The sequence below is a fragment of the Rhea pennata genome, chromosome 16, assembly GCF_028389875.1.
Source record: "Rhea pennata isolate bPtePen1 chromosome 16, bPtePen1.pri, whole genome shotgun sequence".
Lineage (NCBI taxonomy): Eukaryota > Metazoa > Chordata > Aves > Rheiformes > Rheidae > Rhea > Rhea pennata.
The window spans coordinates 8,064,072-8,079,007 of NC_084678.1; the positions used below are offsets into that span (position 1 = coordinate 8,064,072).

General features: G+C 47.5%; 1 protein-coding gene across 5 annotated transcripts in view; it reads left to right on the forward strand.

Moving 5' to 3' along the window:
• The window catches only part of EYA2 (EYA transcriptional coactivator and phosphatase 2), a 90,660-nt gene that overhangs the window by 67,207 nt on the left and 8,517 nt on the right, over positions 1-14,936 (forward strand). For 3 of the 5 annotated variants that reach the window (XM_062588902.1, XM_062588899.1, XM_062588900.1), the window contains exons 10-11: positions 6,482-6,571; positions 12,740-12,798. In XM_062588902.1, the coding sequence (XP_062444886.1) occupies positions 6,482-6,571; positions 12,740-12,798 (149 nt within the window). The remainder of the gene's footprint in view (positions 1-6,481; positions 6,572-12,739; positions 12,799-14,936) is intronic. The other 2 variants (XM_062588903.1, XM_062588904.1) reach the window with 1 other exon arrangement.

The window sequence follows — 14,936 nt, forward strand, 5'->3', positions numbered from 1 at the left end:
TTGGAACGCCATAAAATAGATTTTCAAAACAAATAGAGCCTAATTCACTCAGTAGATCATGGATTAAGTCAAGATGAATACAATTTGGAAAGGATTTTCTGAGGAAGTTGGAGATTTTTTTGCCCGCTGGAGGCTAACCGTTGTATTTAATGCCTTTTTAAGCTAAATTAAAAAAGCATTCAATCACCGCAGGTAATAAAAAAGCCTGTTACTTTAGACATGCTGCTCTATCAGTTATTAGTTCATTATTGGAGAGAGGGGAGTAAATAATTCCAGCCATCCGCTTGTTTCAAGCAAGTATTTCGGGAGCAAACATCTGCGCCGCTGGCTTGGAGCAGCGGTGGGCAGCAGGCACGCGGCGCTGCGAGGCCCACGCTGCCCTGCCGCCCAGCCTGCCCGAGCCAGGGCTTTCCGCCCAAGGATCCTCTCCGATGCAGAGCAGCCGTCAGAAACGCTGCCGCCAAACCTTGACTTCTAAGGGAAAGAAATTTTTAAGAGGGCACAGCTTGCGCTAGGAAGTTGCCGTGCAAAACGCACGGTTGCGTTGCGCACCGTGATGTGTTCCCACCAAGCTTTCCGGGGCGCTTGGTGTTTTTCATAACAAAAGCTTATATGGAGAAATGATTTTCTTGGGAGCAGGGGAAGGAGGTGAAAAGGTGCGTTTAGCTTTACTCCCCCCCCCCCATTCCCTTTTTTTTTCCAATGTGTATGGTAAAAAGAAAATATTTGTAGACTTGGGGACGTGAACCTTTCATATTACTTTATAAAAATAAGTTCCACTTGCACTCAAGCAGCATAGCTGGGCTTTTATAAAGTAGTTAAGTGCCCTATTCCCGTGGGGCTGGAATCCATTTCAGAGCTCGCAGGTTCAGCTGCTGGATAAATGAGGGCTGCTTGTCCCAAAACGCCGTTCACACGTGGAGAGGAGCCCCTGTGGCCTCCGGGTGCAGGCGTTAGTGCCTGGCCTGCTGCTATCACCCAGAGCCGCGCTGGTGCCAGTAGAGCCCGGCAGTGCTGCAGTGGGAAAACCTGCCTGTCATGGTGCCAGAAAAGGGGGAGAGGCAGCTTATAAGGCCTTTTCTCTCTCTGGCACCAGCCTGTCGGGAAAAGTCCACACTTGGTGACTGCAGAGCCTGTAGCTTCATTCAGATTGAGCAGATTGATAACCCTGAAAACTTACATATTTAGGTGAAACAGAATGTCTTCATTTTTTTCCAGAGTAAGTTCAGAGACTGAGCATGAGAAAACTGGGGCACGCTATTTGCAAAGGGGCAATCCTCTCTCAAAACGCTTGAAACATGGTTGCGTAAGCGGTGTCAGCTCCTGAGCTCCTTGGGAGCTTCAAAGAGCCGATCTCGCCAGTGCTGCCTCTGGGGCGAGCTCGGGGAGGCCGGCTCTGCCCTGAGCCTGCTGCGGGTGAAAAAGATGACAAAAATGCAAACTAAGCCACTCTTGTAAAAGAGCTAAATGCGTTCTCCTCCTCCAGTAGGCAGGGGCCTGCTTGAACTAGAACAGACGCGCACGGCTCATTTTGCATTTCCACAGAAAAGCCTTGTTGAGGTCTCAGGTTCTGGGGAAGGCGTAAGCTGTTAGAGCCGCAGAATGATTATTCTTGCCCGCTGTCCTTGTCTGAACATGTGGCCCAGCCATTTGTGTCTGTGCTGTATTATTTTTATTCTTATGCTACAACCGAGCTGGCACATTTTTTTCAGGTGTTTCCAAGTAATTAAACTCAATTAAAACTCTTTAAGTTCTTTCCTGTGGTGACAACATCATTATGAGCAGCTAAGCGCAAGGCGGCGGCGGGGCTGCGGAGCCCGTGCTTGTACCTAATCCGTCCCTCACCTCTGGCTGACACCTGGGCCAGATAAACCCGGCAGAACAGGAGTCTGACGAATGCTCTTAATTATTACCTTCTTCCTTGTAGAAAAGTAATTATTTGCTCACGGCACAAACAGGTATTTGGCAGGGATTTTGAGAGACTGATTGGTTTTAAATAGTAGGATTTTATTTTGGTTTTTGCTTTTATTTTTCAGGGATGGGGGGGAGGCCCAAATCTGAGCTGCGAGCGGCGGGATAACCGGCACGCCGCCGAATAGCAGGCGGCTCGAGCACAGCACTGATGTTGGGCACCTCGAAGGAGCCAGCGCCGAGCGCCTGGCCCTTGAGTGACTGCCAGCCGTCAGCCCGCACGCGGCTCGCCTCCTTCCCGCGTCGCCCCGGGCCAGCGGCGGCTGCGGGCGCTGGCAAACGCGTGCCCTCTGAACACGTGCTCGGTTGGGGTTAAGCAATTCACATTTTCTTTCCTTTTAACTACTGATGAAGAAATACACGTGGAGTTGAAATAAGTGTTTGATTAGAAAACGTTGGTTTTTCAAGATTAATTTTTAAGTGGGATGTTATTAACTTCTGGGGCATAATTTGTCTCAAACTGCTACTTTAAAATGTAAATGAATGCAAGTCTACAGAAATAGTTTGAGGATTAACAACAGCACGTGCAATTACCAAAATAAAAGCAATGTTCAGAGTAGATGCCCCTGGGATGGGAAGGAAACCGTTCTCTTCGGTGGACAGACGTTTTTGCCTTCTCCTGAAGCATGGTCCACAGCTGCTGTTGGCCATGTTTTCCTCTAGCACAGTTCTGCTTAAAAGGCAGCAAAACAAAATTTCTTCCAAACAAGCTGATAGAGAGCTGGGAGTCGGAGGTGCCCCGCTTTTATTGGAAATGACCTAGCATCGTGCAGGATCTGGCCGCTAGCAGCAGGCAACAGCGCATCAGTCCTCCCTAGCGAGAAGTCACAGCGGGCTCAGCAGGGAGAAGTGTCTTTTTCTCTCTTGATGAGGCAGTGCTCCTGAAGGAGTCGTTGGGGAGGAGTGCTCCTTGCCCCTCGCGGTGGCTGCCGCTGGAAGGGGAGGGCAGGGGGTGCTGGGGAGGGGGCACACACGTGCCCCCGCCGGTGGGCGGGAGATGCTCGAGCAGCCGGGTCCCCGTGCCTCGGCCCTGGCGGGAGGGCTGCGTGCGGCCACCCGACGGCACCCCTGAGGCATGGGGAGGCGTGTGGGGTGCACGGGGCGTCAGAGGTTTTGTTTGCAAAAGGAGTTTATTAGCAGTTTGACATCCCTGCGTCACATCGTCCGTGTTGGTGAGAGCGTGTGTGGGGCATTAGCAAAGGGATAGGACCTTACTTCTCTGACGTCACCGAGCAAGCACACAGGGTGGAGTTTTTAGGTGAATCCCTTTGCACTGCGAGGGAGCAGCCTTGCTCCACATGCGGTGGGCAGCTGAGCCGTGCAGCGTGCCTGTGCCCGGGGCGCGCTTCTGGCCCGGGGGAAAGGTGCTGACGACCAGCACGGGGTCTCACGTGGGCGTGGGGCAAGCGTGTGCGGCTCTGCTAAAATGACCTTGCTCTGGCAAAGGCGTTAGCCGTCCGCCAGGGCATCCGCCTGCAGCGTGAAGGGTGAAGGACACCCGTCAGTGGTGCAGGAGTTCGGTGCTTCGGAGGACCTGTCCCTCAACGCTGTCCGAAGGACTGTAGTTCTCTTTCAAATCCTTTATAATCTGTATGGGCAATTTTGGCAGCATGTTGACTGAAATACTTGTGTCATTTTGCACTTTCCCACCAGTCTGATTCTGCCGTTTTCCCCGTACTTGAATTACAAGCTCTGGGCCTGTCTCTTCCCTCTGCGCAGGTACAACTTCTGGCGCAGCGGGGTTCAAGTCTGGGACTAAAGCTTGTAGATGCTGCAGTAATGCAAATAAATAACTACCAACAGAGCCCTGACTTAGCGCCTCTCGACACCTATAGCACACTGAGAGTGCTGATTTGCTTTTAACTTTATCAGCCTATTTAAGGCTTGGAAGCGTGCCTTGCTCTAGAGGAAATGTCCGTAATGTGAAAGCTGTAATGCCAAATCGTTTCCCCAAACGGCTTCCCCTCTGGGTGGTAAAGTGCATTTTTCTGTTTTATTTTTCATTCCATCACATTTTCTATCTCAAGAGATTTTTTTTCCCTCATCTGCAGTTTAATTCCCATATTGTTTGGTTTAAAAGAAGGTAACTTCATACACTGTGGAAACATTCTCTACTCTCCATTAGTGATTAATACCAATAAAGCTAAAGACAAAATTTAAAGAATAAATGACAGATACCAACCAGTGAGACTTCCTAAAAGAGGTTTTAACAGCAAATGATCCTTGAAATGTATAAAAATAAATTGCTTCATTAAAAACTATTTTACAGAATCACTCCTTCCTAGCAGCAGATTTTCTCCAGAACAGCTCCCTGGTGTAACTACACCTGGGTAGTAAAACTTGATGGAGTGCTCTTTGCACGGGCCACAGTCGGATGCCCCGATTCCCCCGGTGTCCCCGTGCCTCGTCAGGGGAGCGCGTTTGGGCTGCTGAAGAGTATTTGGGAGGGTTAAGTGAAGGTTAAGCAAGCAGGCTCCTAGAGCAAGCTAATAGGAAACGCTGAGCCGGAGGACAAATGCAGAGTTTGGCCCACCTGAACGTGCCTCGATGTTTGCATTTGAGTTCCTGAAGTGGGCAGCTGGGCTTTGGGCAGGAGCCGTCATGCCAGTTGTACTTCTGCAGAGCAGGCGCCAGGAGTCCACAAAATGGGGCAGATACCCCTGCAGAGGGATCCCAGATATATGCCAGGAACCCTTTGTACTTTGTGGTGATGCCTCAGTAGAAATATTTTTAGAAATAAATTACTGTATGTGTTGGAAGCAGATATTGGTGGGGGGAGGAGGTAATTTCAAGCATTTTACGTTAATACTTAAAATTAGAGACACGTTCAAGGCGAGTCTGTTGAAGTTTACTTCCATACGTTGCGTGCCCTGTTAGAGCTCCTCGGCTAACTGGTTGCTGTCCTGCCATGCAATAACATGCATCTGCAGAAAATTAGAGGAAAGACTACATATAAATCTGCCGTGTTTTAGCAGGGCTTGTAACTGCCGTGAAGGGGAAGCCACCTACATAAACGTAAAGATGAGAGATCCCTGTCCTAATGAAGATGAATTGCAATTACAGGCCCATTGTGGGAATGCTCATTTTCAAGTTGTCTGTTCTTTGGTTTGACAAGGCGCAATGCTTTTGAGCTGGGAGGGCACAGATTATTAGCAACAGATTATTTTTGCTTGCAATTTTTGGAGTATTTAATGATAAAGAAAATGTGCTGTGGGAGAGCCTGTTTGCATCAATGTGTTTCTGTGCTCTTGCAGCAGGTTTAGAAAGAAGGTCAGTTGTTTGAGGGTTGAATTTATGCATGAAAGATGGGAAAAGTGACTGAGACTCATTTAAAGCAGAGCACACCAGGTGGGAGGCTGGATGCAGCAGGTCTCTTGGGAGTATCTCTGTGTGACAGACCCGCGGAGGGTATGTGCAGTGTCCATCTGGCAGCTCTGTACAGGTGCATTAACCCTATGGCAGCTGGTCTGTCTGGAACCCACGTCTCTTGGGAAGTCCTGAACTACGGTTGGGCTGCAGGTTGCACAGTCCTGTGGGGCAATTTGGCTAAGGTTTTGCCACCAAACTTCTTAGGAGCAAAGGCGGGACGTGAAGAAGTTCACACGTGCATAAGAGCATGTGGGAAGCATTTTGGAGCTGTTCGTACATCCGTTTTCATGTTCATTTAATCATTAAAAGAACGCATTTTAAAGACGCTACGGGCAGCCCGCGCTGCTGCTCAGCGACCTTGCAGTTCCCACGTAGGCGGCAGCTGGGAGCCGCCAGGGCCCGGCCGAGCTAGACCCGCGCTCAGCCGCGGGGAGGGCGGGCGGGCGGTGCGAAAAGCCCCCGGAAAGGGCAAGCTGTCAGTCAGCTGCGTCGCACGTGACAGACCGGCCAACTTGCCATTTTAATGAGCTGTGTCATGTCTTGCGTTGTGTTATTCTAGCGCGTGTAGTTATTTGGGTGTAACTGCCAGCCTGGCTGCGATCTGGCTCCACGAGCATGTTACACCGTTGTGGAGTGGTGTAGCACGTCCCGACCACCGTCGTTTGACGTTAAAGATCTGCGTTAATGTGGGAAGAACGATGCTGACCTCCTATGGCAGCTCTGAAGGGCAGGGTGAGAGGCGATCACACGCGGCATGCTCTGTTGCTCTTTTTTCTCCCTAACCACTCACTGCTGACGCTATTGGAAATCAATTCTTGGTCCAGCCTACTGAAGTGGTTCTTTTATAGGCTCCAGTGTTTAAAGCTTCTTGTTATCCGCCTTTGAAATGTGTGAGCTATTCCTGGTCAAGAGGAGCCATGTGCATCCTTGAAAGAACAGAATTTAATTATCTAGGAGAGCAAAAGAAAGGGTGGGAAAATGGCATTAAGGCTCACTCAGGAAATAAATGGCTCTAATGAACGTATCCACAGAAACAGGAATCTGTAGATCCTGTGTTTGCTCTAAGACATCCCACCACACCCCCTTCCTCCCAAAAAAGGAAAATCAAAATGATTGGAAAAAACTAATTTTCCCCTAACAGGACACTACCACATCTGTGCGGATAGGTCTTATGATGGAAGAAATGATCTTCAACCTTGCAGATACACATCTGTTCTTTAATGACCTGGAGGTATGTAGCTGCTTATTTTATTTAACATCTCTCTTTTTAATTATTTGCATCTGGTCTATGAACTTATTTTTCTAGCCAAGAAACTTTCATTAGTGACCCCAAAGAAGTGGGCTTTAGCTGGCTTATTGGAAGCATATTTCACTGTGTCTCTTTGACATCTTCATTCTGTTAAGGAATATTTTTCTAAATACCGAGTAACAATGATGGCTTTTGGCAATTTTACTAAATCTAATAGTGAGGACATTGCTGCTGCTTCTCCTGAAATTTGCTATTTAATAATTTTATTAAGTTAAATTAGGATAGATCCTAGGGGGCAAGTAGCAATAAACTATGAGCCAGCGCAGAGGTTTCAAAACTGGTCTCTGTTCTTGTGGGAGCTCTATTCTGCACACAGAGGGGCTGAGCAGAGGGTCCACTCACACACAGGAGGAAACAAGGTGAGTTTCTGCATGAAAGAGCAAAAAGTCCTTCCTGTCTCGGGTAGGATTAGGTCTGACAGCACCGTCTACAAAGCCAAAACCTTTCTGAATGTATGTGCAAATCCGAGCAAAGTCATGCACGCCGTGGCGAGCAGCCTCTGTACAGGGCTGATGAGCAGCCCTGTGCTTCGGTAACCAGTACAAATGGTCTGAAGTATGTAGTACCTGAAAGGCCTTTTTTTTTCCTCTCTCAGCTTTATTCAGAGTAGGGTTTGGTGAGGAAGGTACAGAAGATGCAAAGCGAAAATCTTTCTCTGACAGATGAAAGCTACTATTTGGGTGTCCAAGGCATTGTATAAATAGCACTAGTATTTAATATATAACCAGCACTTTTCACCTGTGAGATCTCAATGTGTCCTGCCCAAGCCGCCCCTCAGAAACCCTCTGCCAGTTTAGACTTTTCTCCTGTTTGTAAAGGATTTAAGTGTGGAAATTATTTTAAAACAAGCTTTTTCCTGGCTTCACTTCTCACTCCAAAACACAATGTAAAGCAGCAAGTTGTCTGACCTCAGTTAAATTCTGTACGTTTGTCAGTCAGGAACAAATTTGGCTGCTAGAAGCAGAGTCCTTAGGTCAGTTTTGTCTCCCAAGACCTCTTAAGTTCTTCTTTAACCACTGGACAAAAGCAGAGCTTTTAATTATAAGAAGTTGGTTTGAGATTTTTTTCTTCTGTGGTTTCTAGACATTAAGGCAGCAAAAGCCAAACAGAAAATCACTGAGAAATGGGACTTTTTCATCCAGCTGCCCTAGGTAGCTGAGTAAGAACTAGGCTGCTGAAGAACTAAATTTTAGTTAGCACTGCTTCTCCAAGTAGCATTCAGAAAAATGAAAAATATATGGGCACCATATTCAAGACAGGAGGAGAGCCAGGTGCTGCAAGTCACACCTATTCACCAAAATGCTGAAGATCATCTTCTCTGAGCAGATTGGGCTACCAAGATGCTAAATGACATTTCTATTGCTAGTGCTATTTTGTTGCAGCATGACAAATAGAAGCAATTTTGCTGATTTCCTGGAATGTCTTATCAGCTTACCTTCTTTTATTAAAAAAGGAGGAAATACAAAATGGGCAGCTGAGTAGGAAGGTCAACATAACCTTAAAGGACTTGCCAGAGGAAGTAAAGTGGCAGCACAGGCACCTCAAAGTGAGAACAACAGCGTGCTGGACCTGGATGGCTCAAACAATGAAAAACATTTGAGAACAAGATCGTGTTCCAGTCGGCCAGAGCAGAAACCAACCGAGAGCGCCTTATGAGACAACCTTATCTTAACTCCAGCACTGTTTTAAATGATGATCCTTAACAAGTATGCATTGCCCTGATAGCTAGAAAGAGAAGAGCATTTTTTAACTCAAAATTTCAGTTTCCTCTTTTTGCCTGTACTTGGTAGAGTTTTTCAAGGCAAAAACAAATGAAGGTGGGTTTCTTTTTAGGTGAATGTTTTCAATGGAAAAATGAGGGATGAGGGAGAATTGAGAAGTGAATGTCCACTGCAAAATTTTGCTTTCCAAAAAAGGCCATTTCTGCTTGGGAGAATTTGCAACAACAACAGCAAAGCAGTCATCCATATCTGTTCACTAGCCATCCTATGCCTTCTTTTTGGATGATAAATGAAAGTCTTTCAAGGTGGAGCATTCACTAAGTCATATTTAAAGATCATATGTCACCAAGTGTTATTAGGCTTGAAGAAGTTGCAATGGATGATATTCTTAAGAAAAGGGAGAAATGGACAAAAAAGCCAGTACAGAAGTTGATGCAGTTCTAGACCCTCAGAGATTATGGTATACGTTAGCACCATCATGTGGTGTAATGCTGACCTGTACAGGCGCAATAAGCTGAGGCTGCACAGGGCTGAAACCCCTTCTGGCCATATCCCAACCTTGTGCAAGTGCAGGAAAAGCCAAGGGAAAGAAGCTGCAATGAGAAGGCAGCAGGATAGTTGCACCATTCAAGACCAGAGCATGAGGACTCTTGCTAGGAAATATTAAACACAGCATAATGTTTCTCTAGCAAAAATCTGTAGAGCCTCCAGCAGCTGGGCAGCACAGGGAACCCTCCCTGCTCTGCTGAGAGTGGAGCTGGCCCTGGTCCCAACAGACAGAGTCTGGGGGAAAGGTGTGATGGGGAGAATCTTGTTTTAGCAATAAGAGAATGGCTTAACTGTGTAGGCTGCAGTTTTCCATGCTGTGGAAAGCAGGAGGCGCTGCCAGGGGTTGAAGTCCTGTTGAAGCATTCCCTGGAAGTGCCTGATGAGGATGAAGTGTTCATGCATTGATGCAGCAGGATTTGCACAGCTCTGTCGGTACTTGTGTGATGTTCTGGAGTCCAGTGAAGATGTGACATCTTAGCAAAGTCTCAGCTTTGAAGTCCAAGCGAGAAGCCCCCACTGGAATATTCCTTTTTGTATCAAAGCCACGTGGGTCTTGCCTAATGCAGAAGTGAAGCTGTCAGGTTGTGGAGCAATCCACCAAATTAAATGTTTTGCCAAGACTAGAGAGAGCAGTAGAGTTTTCCTCTATGGCAGTGCAGAGGAAGCTTGTCTACCAAAATGGTAGGCAGCCTTTTGTGCTGTTGCTCTCACGCTGAAAAATTAAGAAAAGCAAGATGGATGATTGTAATGGATGCAGACTGTCAGCTCAGCAAGTGGCTGGCAAGTTGACAGCAGGCATTTCCAGAGCTTGTCTCTTTAAAGCTGAAGGAAATGGGCACAGGAGCCAGGCTCTGTCCCCCTCTGCTCCTCCCTCCCCCCCATGCCTTGAACTTGCAGAACTTCCTTGGAGCTTCACAAAGCTCAGCTGTGTTTGCTGCACACACAGTGCCATCCTGCTGCCTGGGACCTGTTGATAGCCAGGGGTTCATGTGCTTTCAGGGTTTTCCTGGAGAAGATTCAGGTACTGGTTTCTTCCACTGCTGGATGCATTTCTCTACCGTGCTCCGGAGTAGGAGTCTTGAATATATGCAATAAGGGAAATCAGCAGTAAGCAAACCTACTTCAAGCCATCCTCTTGTGGAGTTGCAGCCCAGCACAGAGGCACATTTCATGTGCGACTCACTCCAACCCTCAGGCTAGCGACAGTGCTGTGCTCAGGGCTGCTGCTGAACGAGGCGTCCCAAACCCAGAGATTTTTCAGCCAATTTTGGTCTCTAGTGGCACAAAAAGGGATTCTCTGCAGGTGAGTTAACTCTAAAATTGAACAACTGAGAAGCTGGACTGCTTTTCTAGCTGATTTGAGGTTGGGGTGGGGGTTAGGTTAGGGTTTTTTGTCCCCCTCATCCCTGTGCTCGCTGAAGCACAGCTTAGTGGTCTGGCTGCCCAGTAACACAAAATAGAGGCACCAAACCTTGCCACAGGCCAGCCGTCATGTAGCACTGCATGCCTGTAGCACAGGGCCTGCAGGCACAAAAGTTTTGCCCCATTCTGGAGGTTTTTATCCACACAGCCCAGGCAAGCAAGGACCTCCTGCATTTGCCAAACCACACATTCAAATCGTACGTGTGTTTTTGCCCTGTTAATTCACCCGCTTGTGTAGCACTTAGGTGCCCATCCAGCACATCATCTGTGCTTGCACTTGCAACAATTCCAGCAGATTAAGTTGCTGCAGTCTGCTACAGGGTGTTTGCTGCAAAGGGCTCTGATCATGCTGCCAAACATGAGCAAATACTCGCTGGAAAAGCAGGTATTCGCACACTCAGTTCCCTGTTGTGGGGGAGGCGTGTGAGTCTGGCTGCCCGCAGGGGCAGGTCATGTGTCGAGACTGGCCTGGCAACCTCGCCGCACTGCGAGCAGCTCAGGTCCACCGGCTGGGAGGGTTGGCCGAGGTCTTACCCCCTTGGCTTGGCTGCAGGCTGTATGTGCCGCGCGTCGCATAGCTCTGGGGTCCTGGGGGATCATTTTAAAAAGCCAGCAGATGTGGAGACGGGGCTGTGGCCCGTGGCTGACTTTCGTTCGGACAAGCTGGCCCTTCGCTTCGGCAGCCCAGGTGTCCTGCCCTGATTCCCCACTCACTGAGATTACAAGGAAATTCTGCAAGAATGAAAAATTAGTCTCGTAACCTAGTAGTAAAACACGGTCCACATTCTTCCTTTAAGCAGCTTCTCTGTGTTTCACCCAGTAACATGATAGGCTCAGCCGCCGGACTATGAGGTAGCGTCTCACCAAATGTCATGGTATTTTATTAAGTCAGAAATGTGATAGCTACTGTTGTCACACTTCAGTGTACAGAACAATTCATTCACAAATGAGAAAAGCAGATCCCTCCGCAAATACCTTTCCTGTGGCTTAATGCTCTGCACCGCGCAACTGCAAGGGAGTGGGCTGCATTGGCATGGTCCCAGCATGGCTCTCAACAGCAGAGTGGGGTAAAAATGGTATGTGGGAGAGAGAGGTGCCCACAGAGAGCTGCTGTGCTGCCACTTGGCTCCACTCATGCAGGATGTATTTTCCAGTGATGCACTGATAAGAGGACCAAGGTAAAATTAAGTGTCTTTTTGAGAATTGTTTAAAATAAATGCTGCAGCAAATATCATGTTTATGGACAGAACTAGATCACAGTTATCTGTGACATTGTGCCTTGGATGCCAAGCTTGGTTTCTTTGGGTTTTTTTGTATTTTAGGTTTTTTTTGAAAGGGCCTAATTTAAAGTAATTCATAAAACTCCTCATTGTGTAAAGCGGGTAATACAAACAGTAGTTTACAGGGCGTTGAAAGTGGTGAAGGCAGTGGGTGTTGGTTTGCCGCAGTTGTTCCAACTTAAGAGGTCTGCTGCACCTAGCATGCTTTTATTTTCCTCAAAAATCAACCAAAACAAAGGATAGTGTTCATCAGCTTGAAGGCTTTCTGTTATGTCCTTACCTGCAAGGGTTATGGAGGAGGGAGATTGAGGTGCTGGGGGAAGCTTCCTGATCTTTCCCTTTTTACTCATAATGTCAAGTCAAGGAAAAAAAAACGTGGAAATAACATCTCCAGGTTTTGAGGTAAGGCCTCCACCATGCAAACAATGAAGAATTTTGGATGATAAGATCTCAGGTGCATACCTCATGTGGGCTTAGCTCTGAGGATATATTCAGTTTAAATTTCCTGTGCATGTATTTCCTCATTGCTGCCACACATGGTTTCTTAGCTCTGCCTGTGGAGTGGAGCTATGAAAGATGCCTTCGTGAGTGCTTTGGCACATCAAAGGGTGCTCAGCACCTCATAAGCGCTGGAAAACACCAGCAGGATAGGCATCTCTGGAAATAGCTGTTGAACAGATCTCCCCTTGAAATTATGTGGGCACACACCTCCTGTCCAACGTACTCTTCTCCTAGAGGGAGAGGCTGGCAGATCCATGCCTTATCATGCATGCAAATAAAAAACCCCACAGTTTTCCTAGCTAAAATGCAAGCATCTCTCTCCTTTCAGTCTGTGTAGGAAGTAGTTTCACTTACTGTGTTGCTCAAGAGCCGTTGTGTCCTTAGATAACCGTTGGTCACACACACTGTTTCTGTTCATGTTTTGTGCAAGCTCTGTGTGATACTTGTTCATAACAATTAAGTGGCTGGACTATGCTAGGCAGTATTGGCAACGTGTAAGGCTTTCTCTTCTCAATAATACCCTTAAAGTCATTTTTCATTATATGAAACATGTTCTTGCAGATTTTTGTTCAAAGCATTTACTTCTTAATGTACTTTTTTTTTCATACACTTCTCAGGACTGTGACCAGATCCACATAGATGATGTGTCATCAGACGATAACGGTCAAGATCTAAGGTACGGGATCTCCAGCCCGGAAGTGGCAGGTCAGGTAGTCCCCAGCTGTTTGAGAATAGCAGGGGGTTCACCAGTGATGGAAAATAATGGTTTCGGCCACGTGCCCTCTCCCCTTCCTGGCTCCATACTGTCTGCAATGGTTAAGCACCCAGCAGCACAAAGTCCTCTTATGCACATTCATATGTTGGTGCCTACTGTCAAGCCCTGACCATTCTGGGCTTTGAACCATCTTGGGAAATATGTTTAAAATTAGGTTGCACTAAAGTCTGATTGCATCGGTTCCTGGTATGCTTTGGCCTGCCAGTTGGCGCAGGTGTGGTCAGACCATTTCCAGCTGTGCCGGAGCCTCAGAGGCATGTCATGTTCGTACCCTGTGGTAAGGGTATGGGAAGGTATGGGAAAGCAGAAAATAAACAATATAAGCACAAAGCTAAAATAAAAGCACAATCTAATGTGAACATCATAGTCTATTTTCAAGCAAATTTTGCAAAAAGAATCAGGTGCATTCCCACACCAGAGTGAAATGTTTATCACTGTCCAATCTGTAATGAATGGGTGTAGTAGTAAGGGTTGGGGACCTTGCCAAGCTGGGTTGCTGTTAGTGGTAGAAACTTGTCCTTTCCCAAAAATATTTCCTGCAACATCGTGGTCGCTGGTGCAGGAATGAGACGTGCAGAGCTTATGTGGAGCTTTATGATTTGTGCTTTTATAGATGGTTGTATAAATGGTATAAAAATTGGTTATATAAATTGGTACAGGAGATGCACAGAAATCATAAGTGTTCTAGGGAAAAGACTTTTCCTCCTGCAGAGAGCGTCACTGGGGTGCGAGCGTGACTGAAGTGCTGGTCTGTGCTGTGCGATGCGCTGAGCCCGCCTGTCTGTGTGCACTTCTGCTGGCTCCAGCGGCCTGCGAGAGGCCGAGTCTGGGTATCTGCTCAGCCGTTGATTAAAACAATAATTCCAGTTTTCCGTCAAATAAATCACTGCACTTGCGCATGCTGAGTGAGAGAAAAAAGCCGTTATCTGACAGCAGCTCTTAGATCCTGTGACAAACCCCGACCTAAATGGTTGCAGTCATTTCAAAAGTGCTTCTTAGCTGCTTACGGCTTGTCTGTGCGGGAAATGAAGTATGCTAAGTATGTTAAACTCTTACTTGAATTCTCTAATACGGAAATAAAGTGGCCTCGGGGCTTTCTGGAAGGCGAAATTACTGTGCACTAAATGAGGATGGGAGCGTACAGGCACCAGTTGCTCGCACGGTCACAGGCAGCGCGCGGAGCTGCGCGGGGAAGGGCCGGCGGCAGCGCCCAGCCCCTCCGCCCCGGCCCTCGCTCCGGCTCCAGCGCTTGCGGTGTCCGAGAGGGACTCACCGAGTTTGCGCGAATGCTCAGCCCAGCGCAGGGTCGGTGGCCTGGAGCCGCCTGTGCCTGGAGCCGGTGCTGAGGAGATGCTTGTGCTGGCATGGAGAAAGGGCCAGCTGGGAGGAATGCCAGGAGAAGGCGGCATTGATTCCTTTGGAAAAAAGTGCTAGTCCCGGGGCTTGTGCAGCTACCAGTTGCCCCCACCCATAGGGGTAATTACGGGGGAGTGCTTTGAGCTGTCAGCTCGGGTTTGTACAGTCCCATGCGGCAGGCAGTCAAGACTCCCCTAGCTCATTCCTTTTCTTTTCTCTCTTTTTTCTCTTTCCTTGCTCTAATATGTTCAGAGCTTATTTAACAACATAGCCAGGTGGTCAGAAAGGTAACACCAGAATTTTCTCCTTTAGGATTTGAGTATCTCTGCAGGTACCTTAGCAGCCCAGACGAGAGGCAGGTGAGGTGTTTCCGTGACCTGAGGGCAGTCAGGATTTTGTGTTTTGTAGTCCAGAGAACCTCAGAGCTATAAGAGAGCGCTCAATGCTATGCATCATATTTATGTTAAAATCGTTTTTTTAAACTGTGGTAGTAACTGTGCTGGTTGTCTTTGGTTTCAGAGAGGATGCTAAGAACTATAGAGAACCACAGTTCTGGCAATCCAGTTGACTTCTTAGCTATGGCAATAAATTATTCAAGTTTAAGGAAATAATAGGCCAGCATATTCCTTTCTGATCCTTTGGCTGTTCTAGTAGCAAACAAGAAATTATGCGCTGGAGAGTTT